The sequence below is a fragment of the Oculina patagonica genome, chromosome 1 (assembly GCF_052425735.1).
Source record: "Oculina patagonica isolate OP01 chromosome 1, crgOcupat, whole genome shotgun sequence".
NCBI classification, from domain to species: Eukaryota; Metazoa; Cnidaria; class Anthozoa; order Scleractinia; family Oculinidae; genus Oculina; species Oculina patagonica.
This window is the reverse complement of record NC_135758.1, coordinates 19,712,432-19,727,871: the sequence shown is the minus strand read 5'-3', so window position 1 is coordinate 19,727,871 and position 15,440 is coordinate 19,712,432. Positions and strand designations below refer to the sequence as shown.

Genomic DNA, 15,440 nt, shown 5'->3' with positions numbered 1-15,440 from the left:
CGGATCATGCAGCTTAAAAGTCAAGCCTACATGGTTTTAGTCCGTGCTACGTCTCAATGTTCCTCTGAAAGTATTATTCTGAGGTTACAATCACAATCACAATCACAATCACAATCTTTATTTAACGTGGTCTGCACGCTTAGCTAAAAAGCTAGTTTTCAGATGCGCCACGAAATAAAAATACAAAATAGAGAAATAAAAACTTCTTTGAAGTGTATAAAAATAGATTAAGCTATAATTTAGAATAACTATAAATTACAATATTGTCTAACTAAGATTAAAATATAAAAATTTAAAATTTACAAGTTAAAAAGAGAAATTTAAAATATTATTAAAAACAGTAAAATAGCAATAATAAAAATTGACAAACTACTCGGGACAAAGTCCCGTAAGATTTAATGTTCTTAGGTTCGTTTTAAAAGTCGTGTAAGTTTTTATTTTTCTTGTGTCGTCTGGTATAGAGTTCCACAGTTTCGATGCAGTATATCTCCACGATTAAAGGCCATATTTTGTTGAATTTACTTTCGGAAGGTCCACAATTGTGTTGCCTCTGAGGTTATAAGTGGAGCGTCTTGTTGTTATAAATTCACGCAAGCTTGCAGGACCGGCATCGCTAGCTAATATCTTAAAAACTGTGGACAATATTTTCGCTAACCGTTGTTCGCGGAGACTTGGGAGACCAATACGCTTTAATAGTTCTTCATAAGGCGTGGACTTTTCCCTGAAAACAAAACGGAGCGCTCGTTTGTTTACCATTTCCAACTTTTCAGCTGACTTTTTACTACAAAAGTGCCACGTTTCCGAACAGTAGTTAAAGTGCGGCAGTATGAAAGCCTTGTAAAGGTCTCTCCTAGTCTCAAAGGGCAACAGTTTCTGCATCCTTTTTAGTACAGCAATTTGTTGACTGACTTTTCTACATATTTTAGCGATGTGGTTTTCGAAATTCAATTTGTCATCAATTGTTACACCAAGAAGTTCCATTGTTTTGGATAAAGGAACTTGTGACTCGTCACATTTGAACGCCAGCTCGGCTCCTTTGTTTTTTCCTAACACCATCGCCTGGTATTTTGAACTGTTCCTTTTCATTCCGTTTTGCGCAAACCATTTATCAGCACTAGCAAGGTCAGCGTTAATGGTATTTTCAACTCTAGGAAGGACATTGTCAGCGTAAAAGATTTGTGTATCGTCAGCGTAAGTAGACAGCGTACTCTCCTTAATAACGTATGAAAGGTCATTCATAAAGATGTTGAATAGCAAGGGACCGAGAATAGATCCTTGAGGGACACCCTTAGATATTGTTTGCCAGTTGGAAAGTGTGTCCCCTAGTCTCACTCTTTGGAATCGATTCGATAAGTAATCTCTTATCAGGGCAGTTGTTGCTTCGTCAGCTCCGTATTCTTTCAGTTTCAAAACAATTAGTTCGTGAGGTAAGGTGTCAAAAGCCTTCGACAAATCGATAGAGACCAGCCCGATCGTTTTATTATTGTCAATTTCTTTCTTCCATTGTTCGGTTAAGCTTAGAAGTGCTGTGTCACAACCATGATATTTCCTATAAGCAAACACATATTTATGATAAATTCCTTCAAAATGTGGGCTTATTCGGTGATGCACAAGTAAACCTTACCTTCTATTTAAAATTATTTTGCCTTTTGTAGATAAGTACATTTTCGAGAATAAGTTAATTCATCCCTTCGGAAACATGAACCAGCCGCACCCTCAGAGGCATTCGGCTTCGTTGAAAAAAAAATCTGTCTCCTGATTGAAACTTAAGTTCTGCCTCAGTGACTTAAGCAGGTCGGAACAGATTAAATTTAAACCGAAACCGGTTCGAACTAATTGGAAAGTCGAAGAAGTTGTCCGACCCTACAAACGTCAGCATCTTTATTATTAACTACACACTTGATGATTTCGACATTGCTGATCCTAGCAGTATGCAGGACGCGTGTCACATATCAACCTAGTAAATGGCCCAGCTCACCACGAGTAGGCTCTTACCGATAGTGCTAGCAGTTTTTTTGGCATTATTTGGCTTCGCGAGCATTTTTTTGTACATTTTATCCCAAAAAGCACTGCTAGCATTATTTTGGATTTTCGACTGATTATTTGTATAATTTTGTATTAAAAAGCACAATCTGACTTTGTTTATGGCGTCCAAAGATGCATTTTGCCCTCATTTTAGTCAAAGGAGCCGAGGAGGCCTGGGAATAGGTTTGATAAGTCAGCGGTTGCCTTCTAGAAACTCAGTCCATGACACTCGTTCTAAGATGTCGTCATCCACGTTGTCATCGAGGCACAATGGAAGTCAGCCAGCCAAGGCAGAGATAGCTCGAGAGCGTACTCTGACTTCAAACATTGATCGTTACATTTTTTTGTTGAAAAATGTAACTGAAAATCTGAAGAATGTAATATTCTAAGATAAAAAAATCGGAAAAAAGTGAGCATTTTTTGTAACCCACGAGCACTTTTTTAAAAAAATTAGCATTATTTTAGCACTTTTTGGCAAAAAACGAGCACTTCTTTTAGCATTTAATGCTTTTTTACGAGCACTTTCGGTAAGAGCCTAACCATGAGTCTCTCGTAGCTCAGTTGGCTAAGGTACCCAACCGGTATCTGGGAGGCCATGGGTTCGATTCCCGTTGGGGACTCGAATTTTTCTTTGTCCCATGCTCGTGCCATTGTTGAGCAATTCATCTTCATTATTCGTCAGCAATTTATTTGGCGTCCAAACAATAAACTGTCATTCCAAAGAAAAAGAGCTGACAATAAAGTTTCATTCAAACTTTGCCTATTCAGGTTGTTTGTCTCAGGGAACCTAAATTTTGAAATAAAAATGATGAGTCCCTGTGAATGTATTCGTTTAGGAGCAGGAGGACCTTGTATGTACCCATAATCAAAAGCTATCCTCACAATATCAGCTTCCAGAAAAGTTATAATTTGAATCGTTCACATCCCGTTTAATTTCGCAAAGAAAAACAGGAACAATTCAATGTGTTTCACGATAAAAGCCCGTATTTTACTCGACACTGATTCAACTTGTTACTATAGCATCTGAGTGTTCTCAAGACCACAATTATATTAACGAGTACAAGTTAAGTTCACGTTTCCGGTGATTATATACACTTTCGAACTGAATAGGAATTGAATTAAATTTATAATTATTTTATAGAAAGAAGGTGATTGAAGGACTCAAAGATAAAAAAGATAGATCACCATCCTCGTTTACTTGCGAGCCAATCCGTAAAGAAAAAGCCGCATTTTTAATGTGACCAATCTGCGCGCATTAATTACGCGTAAAATTATGCGCAGTAGGGATGCGCAATGCAGTACCAATGTGGTTTGTTTAAAGACATACAAATCAGGGTCAAAAACTAACCATATGATAAAACATTTACTTTTTGTCTGCGTTCGTCGAGACGGACGGGAAAATCTTTCGGCAATCATCTCATGACCTCGAGCCAAAGATATTCCCGACCGGCCCGCCCACTAGGTCAACAAATACCCAAATATATGATAATCTCTCTAAAGCTCAGATGAAAGTACGCTAGTATTCTTCGGCTGATTTTGCTCTTAGCATGCTTAGTAATAACAACTATTGCGATCATGTCAGAGGTATACTAAGAAAAGTCCAACTGATGTTGTGTTTGGACTTAAATGGATTAGCTTTTGATATGTTTGTTGTTTTTTTTCTCGTGGTTTTCCGACTAAGCATCCGTTAAGGAGATTAAAATAACACAAAACACCGCAATGTACACTGACTCACATGCTTCACGATGATAAATCTAAACAGTAAGGTGATTTATCTGCAGTCGAAGGTGAACACTTCAAGCGATTCTCAATATGTCCCGTTTCTATTACGCACGCTACCAGCACAAAATCCAGACCTATAATTTCCCAGTTTAGGATAAATCACTTTCAATCCTCTCTTCACACACTGGAAACAAATTCATTTTTTTAACAACTAACTTACGATCTCATACATAATATTTACGATGCAGAAAATTTTGTTTTTTATTCCATTCTCCTAAGATAAGCTCGGGTATTTTAGATTTAGACAGTCTATACACCACCAACCCGCAAAATGGATTGTTTACTAAACTGATTAACTACTTATACTTGTTTATATACACATTGAGTTGTCCGAACTTTGATAAATAGCACCGGAAACTCAAGTTCACATGCCGAGGTACTTTATCGTCTTCATTGTCACGAATCGTACAAGACAATAAGGGCTATTTATTGCCGTACACGGAAAACAGCAAGATAGTTGCAACCTGTTCGCGGTGGACAACATTGTTTTTGCTAAAATTATGTTGGCAACACCTCTTATAAAGACACTGCAGCAGCCTGGACGACCTGGAAGTCAAGAAAGGTGCGTTTTCACGCTTTATTTTATTGGTATGATTATTCACTTTCTAGACTTGTTTTATTCATTTTATCGAGTCAATATATCATCAGAAATGATGAATGTGTAAATGAAAGCAATATAGGAAAAATCACTATTGTTGTTAGTAATAGGTCAGGTTTCCATGCAATTCTTGAAAGGGAGCGTTTCAGGAATCTTAGCAGTTTTTGTCTTTAGCTTTGGGCATTTTATGCATTGGAAGTATTCCAGGCGCGAGAATTTGAACATTGCAAATCAGGAAATGATAACGAAAAGTGCACGCAATACAGCAATTATAGTGAAATGATTTCCCGTTAAACGTTTTCCACTGGAAATTAAAAAAGAACTCTCTGCATTTATAGTTTTGACGCCTTAATTCAAAACAGTAATAAGCTAATTTGCAGTTGTCTTCTATTTTTATATTCTTGTTTAAATCAATGGACTCATTGTTACAGACACGTTTTCTGAATACAAGTTCAGCACGTAAGCTATGGCTTTCCATTTCAACGAAATTAACTAAAGATAATTATTATAACGAGAATTTAACTCTTCCTTGTCGAATTTTCTAGCGAGCTTAACTTATTCACTTTACTGTAGTTAATAGATAATCACTAAATCCTTTTAGCTGCTGTGCACAGTGTAAAATAAACTCATCAAATGCAATATTTGCCACAACAGACTTGCATTGGTGCTCCTTGCGTTGCTTGATATGAACTCGAGAGAGGGGACCTCAAGTAGCTGACACGTATATTTTAAACGCAACCAGACCGACCCACCTAGAGTGTATAGAGAAACTAGATTCTCCTATCAAGAGGAAACAGCTCAGAAAGTAAGTGTTTGATCACACCTTCACTTTGATCATGTTTCATTGTTATAACATGACTTTGCTGGAAAACAAGATGAAATGCCTGGGCAAGTACAGAAAATATAAATATCGAGAATAGCCATGCACAAGCTTTAATAAGATGGCATGTAGACATTGAGATGGATGACTTGATTTATAAATCAATAGCTGACATGAGAAAAGCCGTCTAGCCTTGCCCACATCAGCGCACTGACCTCAAACGTACGCTTTCTCGTTTGGTTCTTACACTCCGTCGATAGGTCGCTATTACACTCACACTTCCATGAATAAAATTACGCGATCACGTGTGAGTGGGTTTAATACTGATGTCTAATTTAGGTTCTCTCTCTCTACCGTGAAAGTATTGTGGAGAGAATGTTTATTTTTAGAAAACAAATTACTTGGTAACCACTAATTATGTGTCCATCACGTTGGTGTCGTAATTTAGTTCACCGACATGGTGGCCCAAAAAACATCAAAAGAACAAGGAGGCAAAGCTTTATAGTTTTCCATCGATATCATCAGCTTTCACATCAGAACTCTTTGAACATCCCCCTTTTAATTTTAAACAATATGCGAAAACTTAATTGTAACACAAATATGTTGGTTATGCAACGATTGACAAACACGCAGAACCAGACCATTGCCAAGCTTAAATCGTCTTATTCCGCAAAAGCCAAGTACAGTACTTGCATCAACATTCTCGTATACAGTTGTCGATAATGTTTAGAATACTGATGTAAAAGTTAATTCAGTTAATGCGTTAGAATCGATTATAGAGTGCCCGTATTGTTGATGACACGTGAAATCCATCTTTAAGCACCTATCTTATGTGACATTCACTGGCAGAACATTCGTGATGAGCGCTTGGCGCGTTTAGTTTGGACAACATGCAAGTACTAATCTAGGCTAAATAATGGGCTGGTCGGTTGTTTGGTAATACGGTAAAGCCCGCTGTTGTACCAAGTGACTCATCAGGCCGGAGCTTATCCCGGTTTCTGATGCTAGTCCATCGCAGGGTTACCCCCCAGCAGTAAGTTCGCCGGTACCCATTTATGCACCTTGGTGGAGAGAGGCACTATGAGAGTAAAGTGTTTTGCCTAAGGACACAACGCAGTGCGGTTGGTTTTTGATTCAATATGAATTTCGAGTTAAATGAAAATTCCACTCTAAGGCAAAACACACGACTCTCAACTCAAGCGCTTATACAGTCAACTCTCTCTTAATGGACACCTCATAAGACGGACACCTCCATAAGACGGACACCTGGTGATGGTCCCTGCCGTTTTTCAGTCATTTTACTGTAACCAAACTCCCTATAAGACGTACACCTCTCTAAGACGGACAACAGACAGTTTGAAATCATCAACGGACACTTAAGAAGTGCTTTTTAGCATGTTTTATTAGTAAAAACTTCAAACTCATTCGCTTAAGCAAAGTAGTCAGTGCCTTAACGATATGCCTATACAACTTACTAACCAAAAACAATGAAGCTTCTCTGCTTACGTGAAGCAGCGAAATCGATTGTAATGAAAAACAAGTCAATTTTCTGATATATTGATGTCCCATGAAGTTTTTTAAAGAAAGCGACTAAACAGACTCAAAACAGACGTGTATTCATTGTGCATAGGTAAGCTATCATCTCAAAACTGGTGTCATGTTTCCTCGACTCTCTACAAGACGGACACCTCTCTAAGACGGACAGTTGCGGCCGGTCCCGAAGGTGTCCGTCTTAGAGAGTTGACTGTAACTAACTCTTTTATGTTAAGCGGTAACAAACACGATGGACACGCTCTTAAATACTCGAAATACTTTAGACAAATCCTTCTTGAGCTACTTTATAGGCCAAGAACATCTCTGTCAGCAACAAGTCTTGCATGTTGCAGTAAATATCTGAACAGATTTTTTCGCAAAATTGATGATCATGAGTGAGTTACTTTTCAAAACATGTACTAGATAAGGCCTTCACTTCAATTGAGTTTTTAAGTGGAAATGTTTTGAAAAACGAAGCATACATTTTTGCAGTCTAATTTTAATTTTCGAGTTTCACAAAAACAATCCATCATGTCACACTATTCAAAACATGTAAACGATTGTTCTATGATCTTTTCTTGCTGAATAAGTTTAGGAAAATGGGAACTACCGTGTTATTTGATTTGCATTGAATAGCGTCACCCTTGAACCAATAGGGAACGGGTCTATTACTCGGAATCACACGTTACTGTAACCAGACATCTTTTACGGAGAACGACTCTTGCAAAAAATCAATCATTTGAGTACACAGCATAAAGGTAAAGTGTTCTGATAAGTTTATCTTGAGGACCTTGGATACAATCACGTAAAAGACGTGCACCTCGAATTTAATACCTGTGATTAAATGCTAAGGTAACAATAGGCTACAGACGTTCCGTCTCAAGTGAGACAAGACCCCACCTAAGCTTTTCCACTGGAAGCCAGAATTAAGCAATCAAAACGTTTATCTTTAAAAAACTCTCCTTTTTGCACGATTCTAAGATCAGATCAACTAGATACGTCGAACAACAGCTTGGCATCTTGTCAATAGACATTTGAAGACTCTCTCTTCCAACTGAACAATTAGTTCGCAGCAGGAAAAGCTTAGGGCAGGAATTTCAAACAATTGACATGCCATTAAAAAATATACCTCTTTGAAAAGAAGAGCATTTGAAGTGGATTTTTTTAATTTCAAGTGTTGTTTTGACACGTGACGAAAATTTTCCACAAAAGTTGTATTAGTCAGGTTTTTAAATTAGCCTCCTAAGGTTTACTTTTGTTAATTTTTCTTTTTTGAGACAAGAGAGAATGGAGTGGCAAACCTTTTTTTCTGAGCCTTGTTTATACAACCTTTCTTTAAATACGTTTCTTTGTTTACATTACTGCACCAAATTAAAGCACTAGTAAAATACAGCATTAATTATAGCTAGAAAACGTCTCAAAGCTTTGATTCACACCCAAAAGTTTGTCTTTGTAGCGCTTGACCGGGCTCGCAGCAAGTATACAGTAAAGATCACAACTTTCATAACTGCCTCTCAGGATGTAAGTAAACACTACTCGGGACTACTTCATGTCACATTGAAAAACAGGATTCAGCTTCTTAGCCATAAGGGTAACTTTATGAATTTGTAGGGGGTTAAACAACATTAAGTGATCAGCATGCATGTGAAGTAGCTTGAAGTGGTTGTATCATGATATTTTCCATGTTGAAGTGAAGATTAAAAAGGACAATAAACCGCGATAAAGAACTAAAGGTACTAATTCATGACAATCGAACCCTGCGTTGCCGACACACTCTTAACTGATACGGACATCGCTACTTCGTTGATCGCTATGAAGGGCAGCAGTTTTGGTCCCTGCATGCTGAACACCCACACAGTTTTTCTCAAATTGACCAGTCGCAGTGTCCATATTACAATGGTTCGACTGTAAATGCTATTGCATTAAATCCAATGCTTGATTTTAAGAAATATAAAAGGAACATTCCGGGCTAATCTTTATTTTTCATTGCACAGTAATGCATTTGAAGAACGTAAAATATGCAAGTAGCCGGCTAAAATTACGAGAGTGGACTACTCTTTAGGTGAAGAGCACTAGTGGTACCGATGAAATGAAGTGAAGTGGCTCACCATAAATTCAATGAATTAAACTGCGTGTGAAAATCCCTCATTAGGAGCACAGCCGATTATTGGGAGGGCCTTATCTAGATAATTCCTTCATGACTACACATGACAAAACTCCTCAGTTATTAGCATTAAAGAGCATAATGAATTTAATACACCTAGACGTTTAGTATCGAAGCATTTATACGAGACTATGAAAAAAAAAAACGTTCATCGGGAATAACAGAGATGCGTGGGAGTTATGAATTTATAACTGAAATAACTAGCAACTAACATTTCAGTGTGGCATACGGTACAAGATCTTGTTTGGCGATTATTGATATACATGTTTACACCTGGATATAGATGAGATCCAACTTGTTTCCCATCAATTGCCTTTCACGGTTACGAAATGAAACATATCTGACCCATTGCTTCTGATCATGCTACGACATAGAGACATTCCATACCATGTTTTACTTGTACCAATAAATTCGAAAGCAGCCTTGAAAAGCCGAGTATCGCCAATCGTAGGGGTGGTGATTTACCATTCGACACCCCTAATTGTAGTAAGTAAAGCAGTTGTAAGGTGTTCGCTCGCAAGATCGAAGACACCAAATGTAATACTGATGTCTTCTACTGGACGGCAATAAAGTACTTTTGAAACTCCTCGTGTTCCTCGTGCTCCTCTGCTCAGAGCGAGGAAAGCAAGTGTTTCTCTGTCAAAATACTTGCTTTAAGAAAAATGCGATAGGAGTTCTCCGCCATCAACGGATGACAAGATGGAGGCCTTTATCATTGTTGTCTACAAAGTGTATCGGATGAAAATGTTCTGCATAGCCAAACTCTAGAACTGTATTTTCGCAAAATAAAACTTCTCAATACGACAAAAAGCCAGCCACAAAACCAATGAATATGAATAGAATTTTGTTGAAGTATCAGTGATTTTAACAAGTCTTTTACTTCTTCACTCACTTTAATGAGCATGGTCTGTTTTCTTCCAAAATATCGATACACAGACAGGCGATAGAGAAACAAATCATCAAGACAAAAATAACAATGTACGATTAATTATTCCCCCATGTAGCCAGTAATAGAACAATATAGTGAGGAAACCACAAAAGGAAATGAGTTTTACGAGCGAGGTAGAGTTACTCACCAGATCGACGAGTTGACTGAACGCCATGTCAAAAGTAACGACAACAGGGTTAGAGCGGTTTTGTGCTGGCAGAATTTGTTTTTCTTGATGGTAGTTCTTCATGAGACGACGGACGAGTCTCAGTTCAGCATCTTGGCGTTTTTCCTTAGCTGTAGAGAAGATTTTAAGTGTTAATGAGTTTATTTTAGCATTATCTCAGTAGGAATAAGTCGAACATAAATAAAAGCCCAAAGAGTACGCGAGGTAATTTAAGAAGAACAAACATCTCAGCGGGTTTAGCCGGAAAGAACTGTGAGAAAAGGGAAATAATACTTTTACTGAAACCTAAATAAGTGTTTTCAATAAAAACTTATTATTTTTTGCTAAGCTTATAAGATGGTGTGAACACTAAAAATCTTTATCAAATTTGCAATTCTCTTTAATCGTCTCCTTTAAATAGTTTTTCAAATTACTCTTGGATTATCAATCTGTTAAGAAACCAAAATATATTACTTTTCTTAGAATAAATTTTAATTGCCCTTGTACTGAAGTTTCACTTCTTTTTGCATTGCATGCTTAACGAAGTCGTAGGCCTCAGCTAACTGACTTTTTTTTTACCGAGACTGAGATGAGAAAGGCTAGCATGCTTCTCATGCTCATATGGCGGGCAGACTTCCCAGCGTCTAATATCTTAACCTTGCACTATTCCCAGAAATATATATACTACTCGCACAGTCGGTGTAATACCAACAATGTGTTAAATGCGACAAAAACTATTAGAATGTTCTTCACTCTGCAGTTTAAGAGGGAGCCCTAATTTGTCGCAATTATTAAGGCACGGTCAAGGTGAGCGGCCATTAAACCACGTAACATCATGATGACAAATTACATAGTTCTCCATACCTAAGCAAACATGATTCAACTTTAGAAGAGTTCCGAAGAAAAATATACTGATGGCGAAGCGGCCTTTCATTCTGTCAGCACGGACAAATGCACAAATTCCTCTCGTTGATTGAAGAACTTTCTTGTAACTCGCTATTGGACTGGGCCGCTTGGGGCGCGACGCTAACAAAACGAGGCAAAACTAAAGAAGGCGACTGAAGTTTATGCTATTTTATCAATCGCGTGATCTTGTAATCGAATAAGAACCTGTAAAATGTTCTAATTTAAAGTGCACTTGGTGCAGTGGTGAAGCAGCGTAATCTAAAACTGTCGACAACATCTTGGCTGTGGTGATGACATCAGTCGACAAGAACAGATGCTGCCCATTACATTTGGCATAGTTAAGAAAATGACGTGCCTCTTATAAACCACGCGATATGTTGCAAGGACTTTGAAGCGAAAAGTACTGATTAAACCTGGACAGGAATTTTCAAATGGTGGGAATAGGCCATTAAAACTACGGTGAGTGTTCTAGAATCTATTTCAATGCCCTTTAAAATGTACAGCGAGGGATACGACGGCAAAGCTTAAATATCATCTCGGGGAAAGGTTCTTGATGCACCATGATTAGATACCGTAAGCCACGGTACGTTCTACGTACAGAAGACTTTTTAAATGAGGTCCTTCTTTGTGGGGTTGCTTGCATAATCATAGAGAAAACTTGATTAGAGAAAACGGAAATTCATTTCTTTTACTAATACACGGTGGGAACATTTGACCCGGGTTTCCGCATCCAAAAAAATAAAAATAAAACAGCAATCGTTCATTTTAGGAAATGAAATAAATCATTGCCCACTCGGAAAATTAAGAGTCGGGCAGACTTTCATTTAAAGCAAGTTATTTCTGTTGCTAACATAAGCAAAACGAACATGGCTTGGTAGACATATGATGATTCTCATCAGTAAACGCCGAATGTAATTAGGCAGCCATACAATTATCGGTAGTTACTACATTTTCGCCATCAACTAGCTATCGGCTTTGTTTATCGATCAGCTCTTGACCGAAGAAACCCCCCCCAAAAAACAAATGTCCAAATTAAACTTACAGAATATGTTGTTGACAAAAACTTTTGGTTTCAACGAAAGCAATCTTGTTTGTAATTATTCTGGTTTTTTTTTCGTAGTAAACATTAAAGTCTGTTTACTCGAAGACCGATTTTAAAACTGCCGAAAATGCGGGCGGTACGTTTAGTAACACAAGGAAACATAGATTAAAGGGTTCATCGTCATTTTAATATTGCTGTAGTATTATATATCCTGAGTGTTTGGTTACGAGTCAATTACTATTCATTACCTGCTAAATTGACTTTTTTGATAAATCTATTGATACGGAATATTCGGCGATTGCTTGGTTTCACTGAACTGCGCGCCTGTTTTCCCAGAGGAACATTTGAAGTGCGGCTTTCTTGAACTTCAAAAAGATGGCATTTGTTTTTCTTACAGAGACGTAATTAAACTGTGAAAAGCACACTAAGATAACAGGTTAAATAGCAATTTCTCACCTTATCGCGGAGTTCGCTTGACAAACGTTTTCAGTTAGACATCGACATTCATATTTGAAAGGTCAGTTAAGGCAACATTGTTAGGCTAGCTAAGATTTCCCAGCTGCTACAAAAGGTTGACACGGGGAATTTTTCCAATTATCTTTGTGGTGGTGCGTTTGTCCTTTGTCGGGCTGAACGGATATTATAGCATGGTCTTAAGTAATTCAAAAGGTTGCAAAGTTCAATTAACCAATTCCGATTACGCATGTTACTAATTCCGCATATTACTTTGCATTTCACCACTACTAAAAGTAAATTGTGGCCTTATCCGGTTTATTGGAGTACCTGCGGTGAATCTTTCTATCTTTAAATTTATCTCTTAGCCGTACCATCTGTGCTGTTGTATACAATTAAACTAAAAACTAAAAACGTTGGATATTGTCGATCTCCTCCAGGCTTGGCTTAACTTTGTATACTATTTCTTTTTCTGCTACATGGTTTTGGCCTTTGTTCTAGCCACAAGGTAAGGTGAGCGAATAGCAGACATTTTATTACAACACCATATACAATATGGTAATACTCTGATGGATTATGTTCACAAGAAGCCATCTTGTCAAGCTACAGTTGTACAGATAGGGGACAATCATACTGTAAGCAGAATAGTTTTCACGACGTTTACAATTCCTTTTTCGGAAGCCAAAACATCCTCACAAACATTCCTTTTGAATGCCTTGCCAAAGTACGTAGTTTTGTGTTTTTTTTTTTCAAAGGGAATTTCTGCAATTATACCTGCATTCCAAGCCGGGCCAGAAGAACTCGAAGTATAATTTTGTGCTCTCTTTTCCTCTTAGTTATCTTGTTCAATTTTGCTCAATTTTGCACTCCTCGATAAATCAGCCAAAATAATTCACTTGTCTCTCTATCGTTCGAAAATATTGTGTCAAACAAAATTACTATTTTGACCGTTTAATTAGATTTTAGGACATTTATGCATGTGACAGAATCGCCTGTGACGTAGTTTTACTGATGTGATTACATCAAACATATTTTATTGAAGGAACTGAAAAACCTCCGCCAAGAGAAACTGTTCGAAAACTTGAAATGTGAATGCTCGGTTTTTCATCAGAGAACGTTTTTGTCCCTTTCTTTCATGCAGGTTCGTTACTAGGATATAGTTCTTATTGATCAAGCGTGAGGTCCACACTCCACTCATCCTCTTCGCTCCTCCGACTGGAGCATAAGGCTACCCAGAAAGCGTGAGGTCCTATAATAACCTAATATGGTCCTAACAGTAACTAGCTCAAGATATCCCCCAACAGAAAATACCTTTAAGCGATTATAACCTTGCAGATGTAATCATTCCCTGTATATCCCATCTTCATCCTGGTCTTTTATACATGATAAGTTACAGGAGTAGTTTGTTAAGTACAGTAGCTGTTATTTAGAATGGCATATGTTTTTCGGATTTTTGACAATAATGCGAGGCTTGTCCCAACAATTTGGAAAGTTAGGTCAATTTTGGATAAATCGCACATCGAAAAAAAAAACGCGAAGGAATTTACTTGTACATTATCACATTAAATGGTAACTCAAATATGCATTATCACATCCTTGCTATTGACCTGCTCCTAGCTGCTTTAGTCGCAGCGCAGTTGGTGTCTGGATAGCATCTAGACTGGTATCACAAGGGTCGTGGGTTGAAATCGCGTTCAATCCTCAGATTTTTCTAGGCTTTATTTGTAAGTGTTTAGCTGTTTTACAGTTCACTGCATTGATTATTCGCAGTCCGCATATATTTACTTCAACTAAAAAGAGAGTCACTTTAGTGCAATTCGAGATAGTTTGATGCCATTTCTCATTCAATATCTTAACCAAATCGAAACCAAGTGGTATCACAATAGTTCAGTCTCTGTTCGCGTAATTAAAAGTAAACAAAAAAGGACATGTATAGGAAAAAAGTAACATTGTTTGTTTCCATTTCTGTTAGCTTCCAGAGCTTAGACTGTTGTTAGTTTTGGGCCCCATTAAAGAATCAAAAAGAAAATATTTTTAGCTGCTCGATCACCCTTGTACGTTTTTTTGTTTTTGAAAAAAAAAAAAATGTTTCTGTAGTCTCATATCCATTTGAGATCGCTTTGGGACCTTTAGTCTCCACATACAAAAGTTCGCATTGTGCAATGAGGAAAAAATCTATCAAAGGCAGCAACAATTTGTAACAACATGACCATACATTTTACATACTATTGTTAGCGGCTACTAATTTTAGCGATTTTAGCGAGTTGGGCAAAAATCGCTAAATTTAGTACTCGCTAAAATTTGTCTCGGTTAAATTTAATACTCGCTAAATTTAAGTACCTTCCCTCCACCCCAAAAGGAAACAAAATAAACATAGTCGACTTTGAAAATTCTTTTTAAAATAGATGCCGGTAACTTTGTTCTTTCTAGCAATGCAAATGTTCGTTCAATTTCAAGGGAGTTTGTTCTTTTACTGAACATTTATTTCCATCTCAGCTATATGTTCATTAAAAACAGGCTTACACAATATCACTTACTTTTAGAAAAAATCCGGCAAATCGCTAAATTAAATAGTCGCTAAATCTTGCTCTGAAAAAATCGCTAAAATAAATAGCCGCTAAAAATAGTAACTTTACGGTAGGTAGGACGGTAAGGGTGCTTACTTTCTACATGTAAGTTCTACTCTAGATTAACAAAAGCTGGTTGGTTCTTTACTGACCGAGTGAGACACTGCTGTACAAAATAAAAGATCCTTTGGATAAAATGCGATTCATTTGATTCCGGAGCTTTTGGCAACATCTTTGCACTTATAATTCAAAATAAAAGATCCTTTGGATAAAATGCGATTCATTTGATTCCGGAGCTTTTGGCAACATCTTTGCACTCATAATTATTAAAGGAGAGCAAGCACGTCATGGTACTAAACCGGATGCATTCGCTGAAATACTCGAAATACTTTAGGCAAATCCCTCTTGCGTTTCTTTTATGGAGGCAAAGAACTACTCTGTCATCAACAAATCTTA

General features: G+C 37.4%; 2 protein-coding genes across 6 annotated transcripts in view; one reads left to right on the top strand and one right to left on the bottom strand.

Annotated features, from left to right (window-relative positions):
• LOC144660484 (neuronal acetylcholine receptor subunit alpha-6-like) overlaps positions 1 to 15,440 on the bottom strand; it is a 68,561-nt gene that overhangs the window by 4,837 nt on the left and 48,284 nt on the right. For 3 of the 4 annotated variants that reach the window (XM_078521130.1, XM_078521139.1, XM_078521156.1), the window contains one exon: positions 9,999 to 10,147. In XM_078521130.1, the coding sequence (XP_078377256.1) occupies positions 9,999 to 10,147 (149 nt within the window). Of the gene's footprint in view, positions 1 to 9,998; positions 10,148 to 10,880; positions 10,997 to 15,440 lie in introns of those variants that run through there. The other variant, XM_078521148.1, reaches the window with a different exon arrangement.
• The window catches only part of LOC144660599 (neuronal acetylcholine receptor subunit alpha-10-like), a 36,510-nt gene continuing 26,176 nt past the window's right edge, over positions 5,107 to 15,440 (top strand). Inside the window, exon 1 of one of the 2 annotated variants that reach the window (XM_078521297.1) lies at positions 5,107 to 5,210. The gene's annotated coding sequence lies outside the window, so the exon portion shown is untranslated. Of the gene's footprint in view, positions 5,211 to 11,281; positions 11,382 to 15,440 lie in introns of those variants that run through there. The other variant, XM_078521291.1, reaches the window with a different exon arrangement.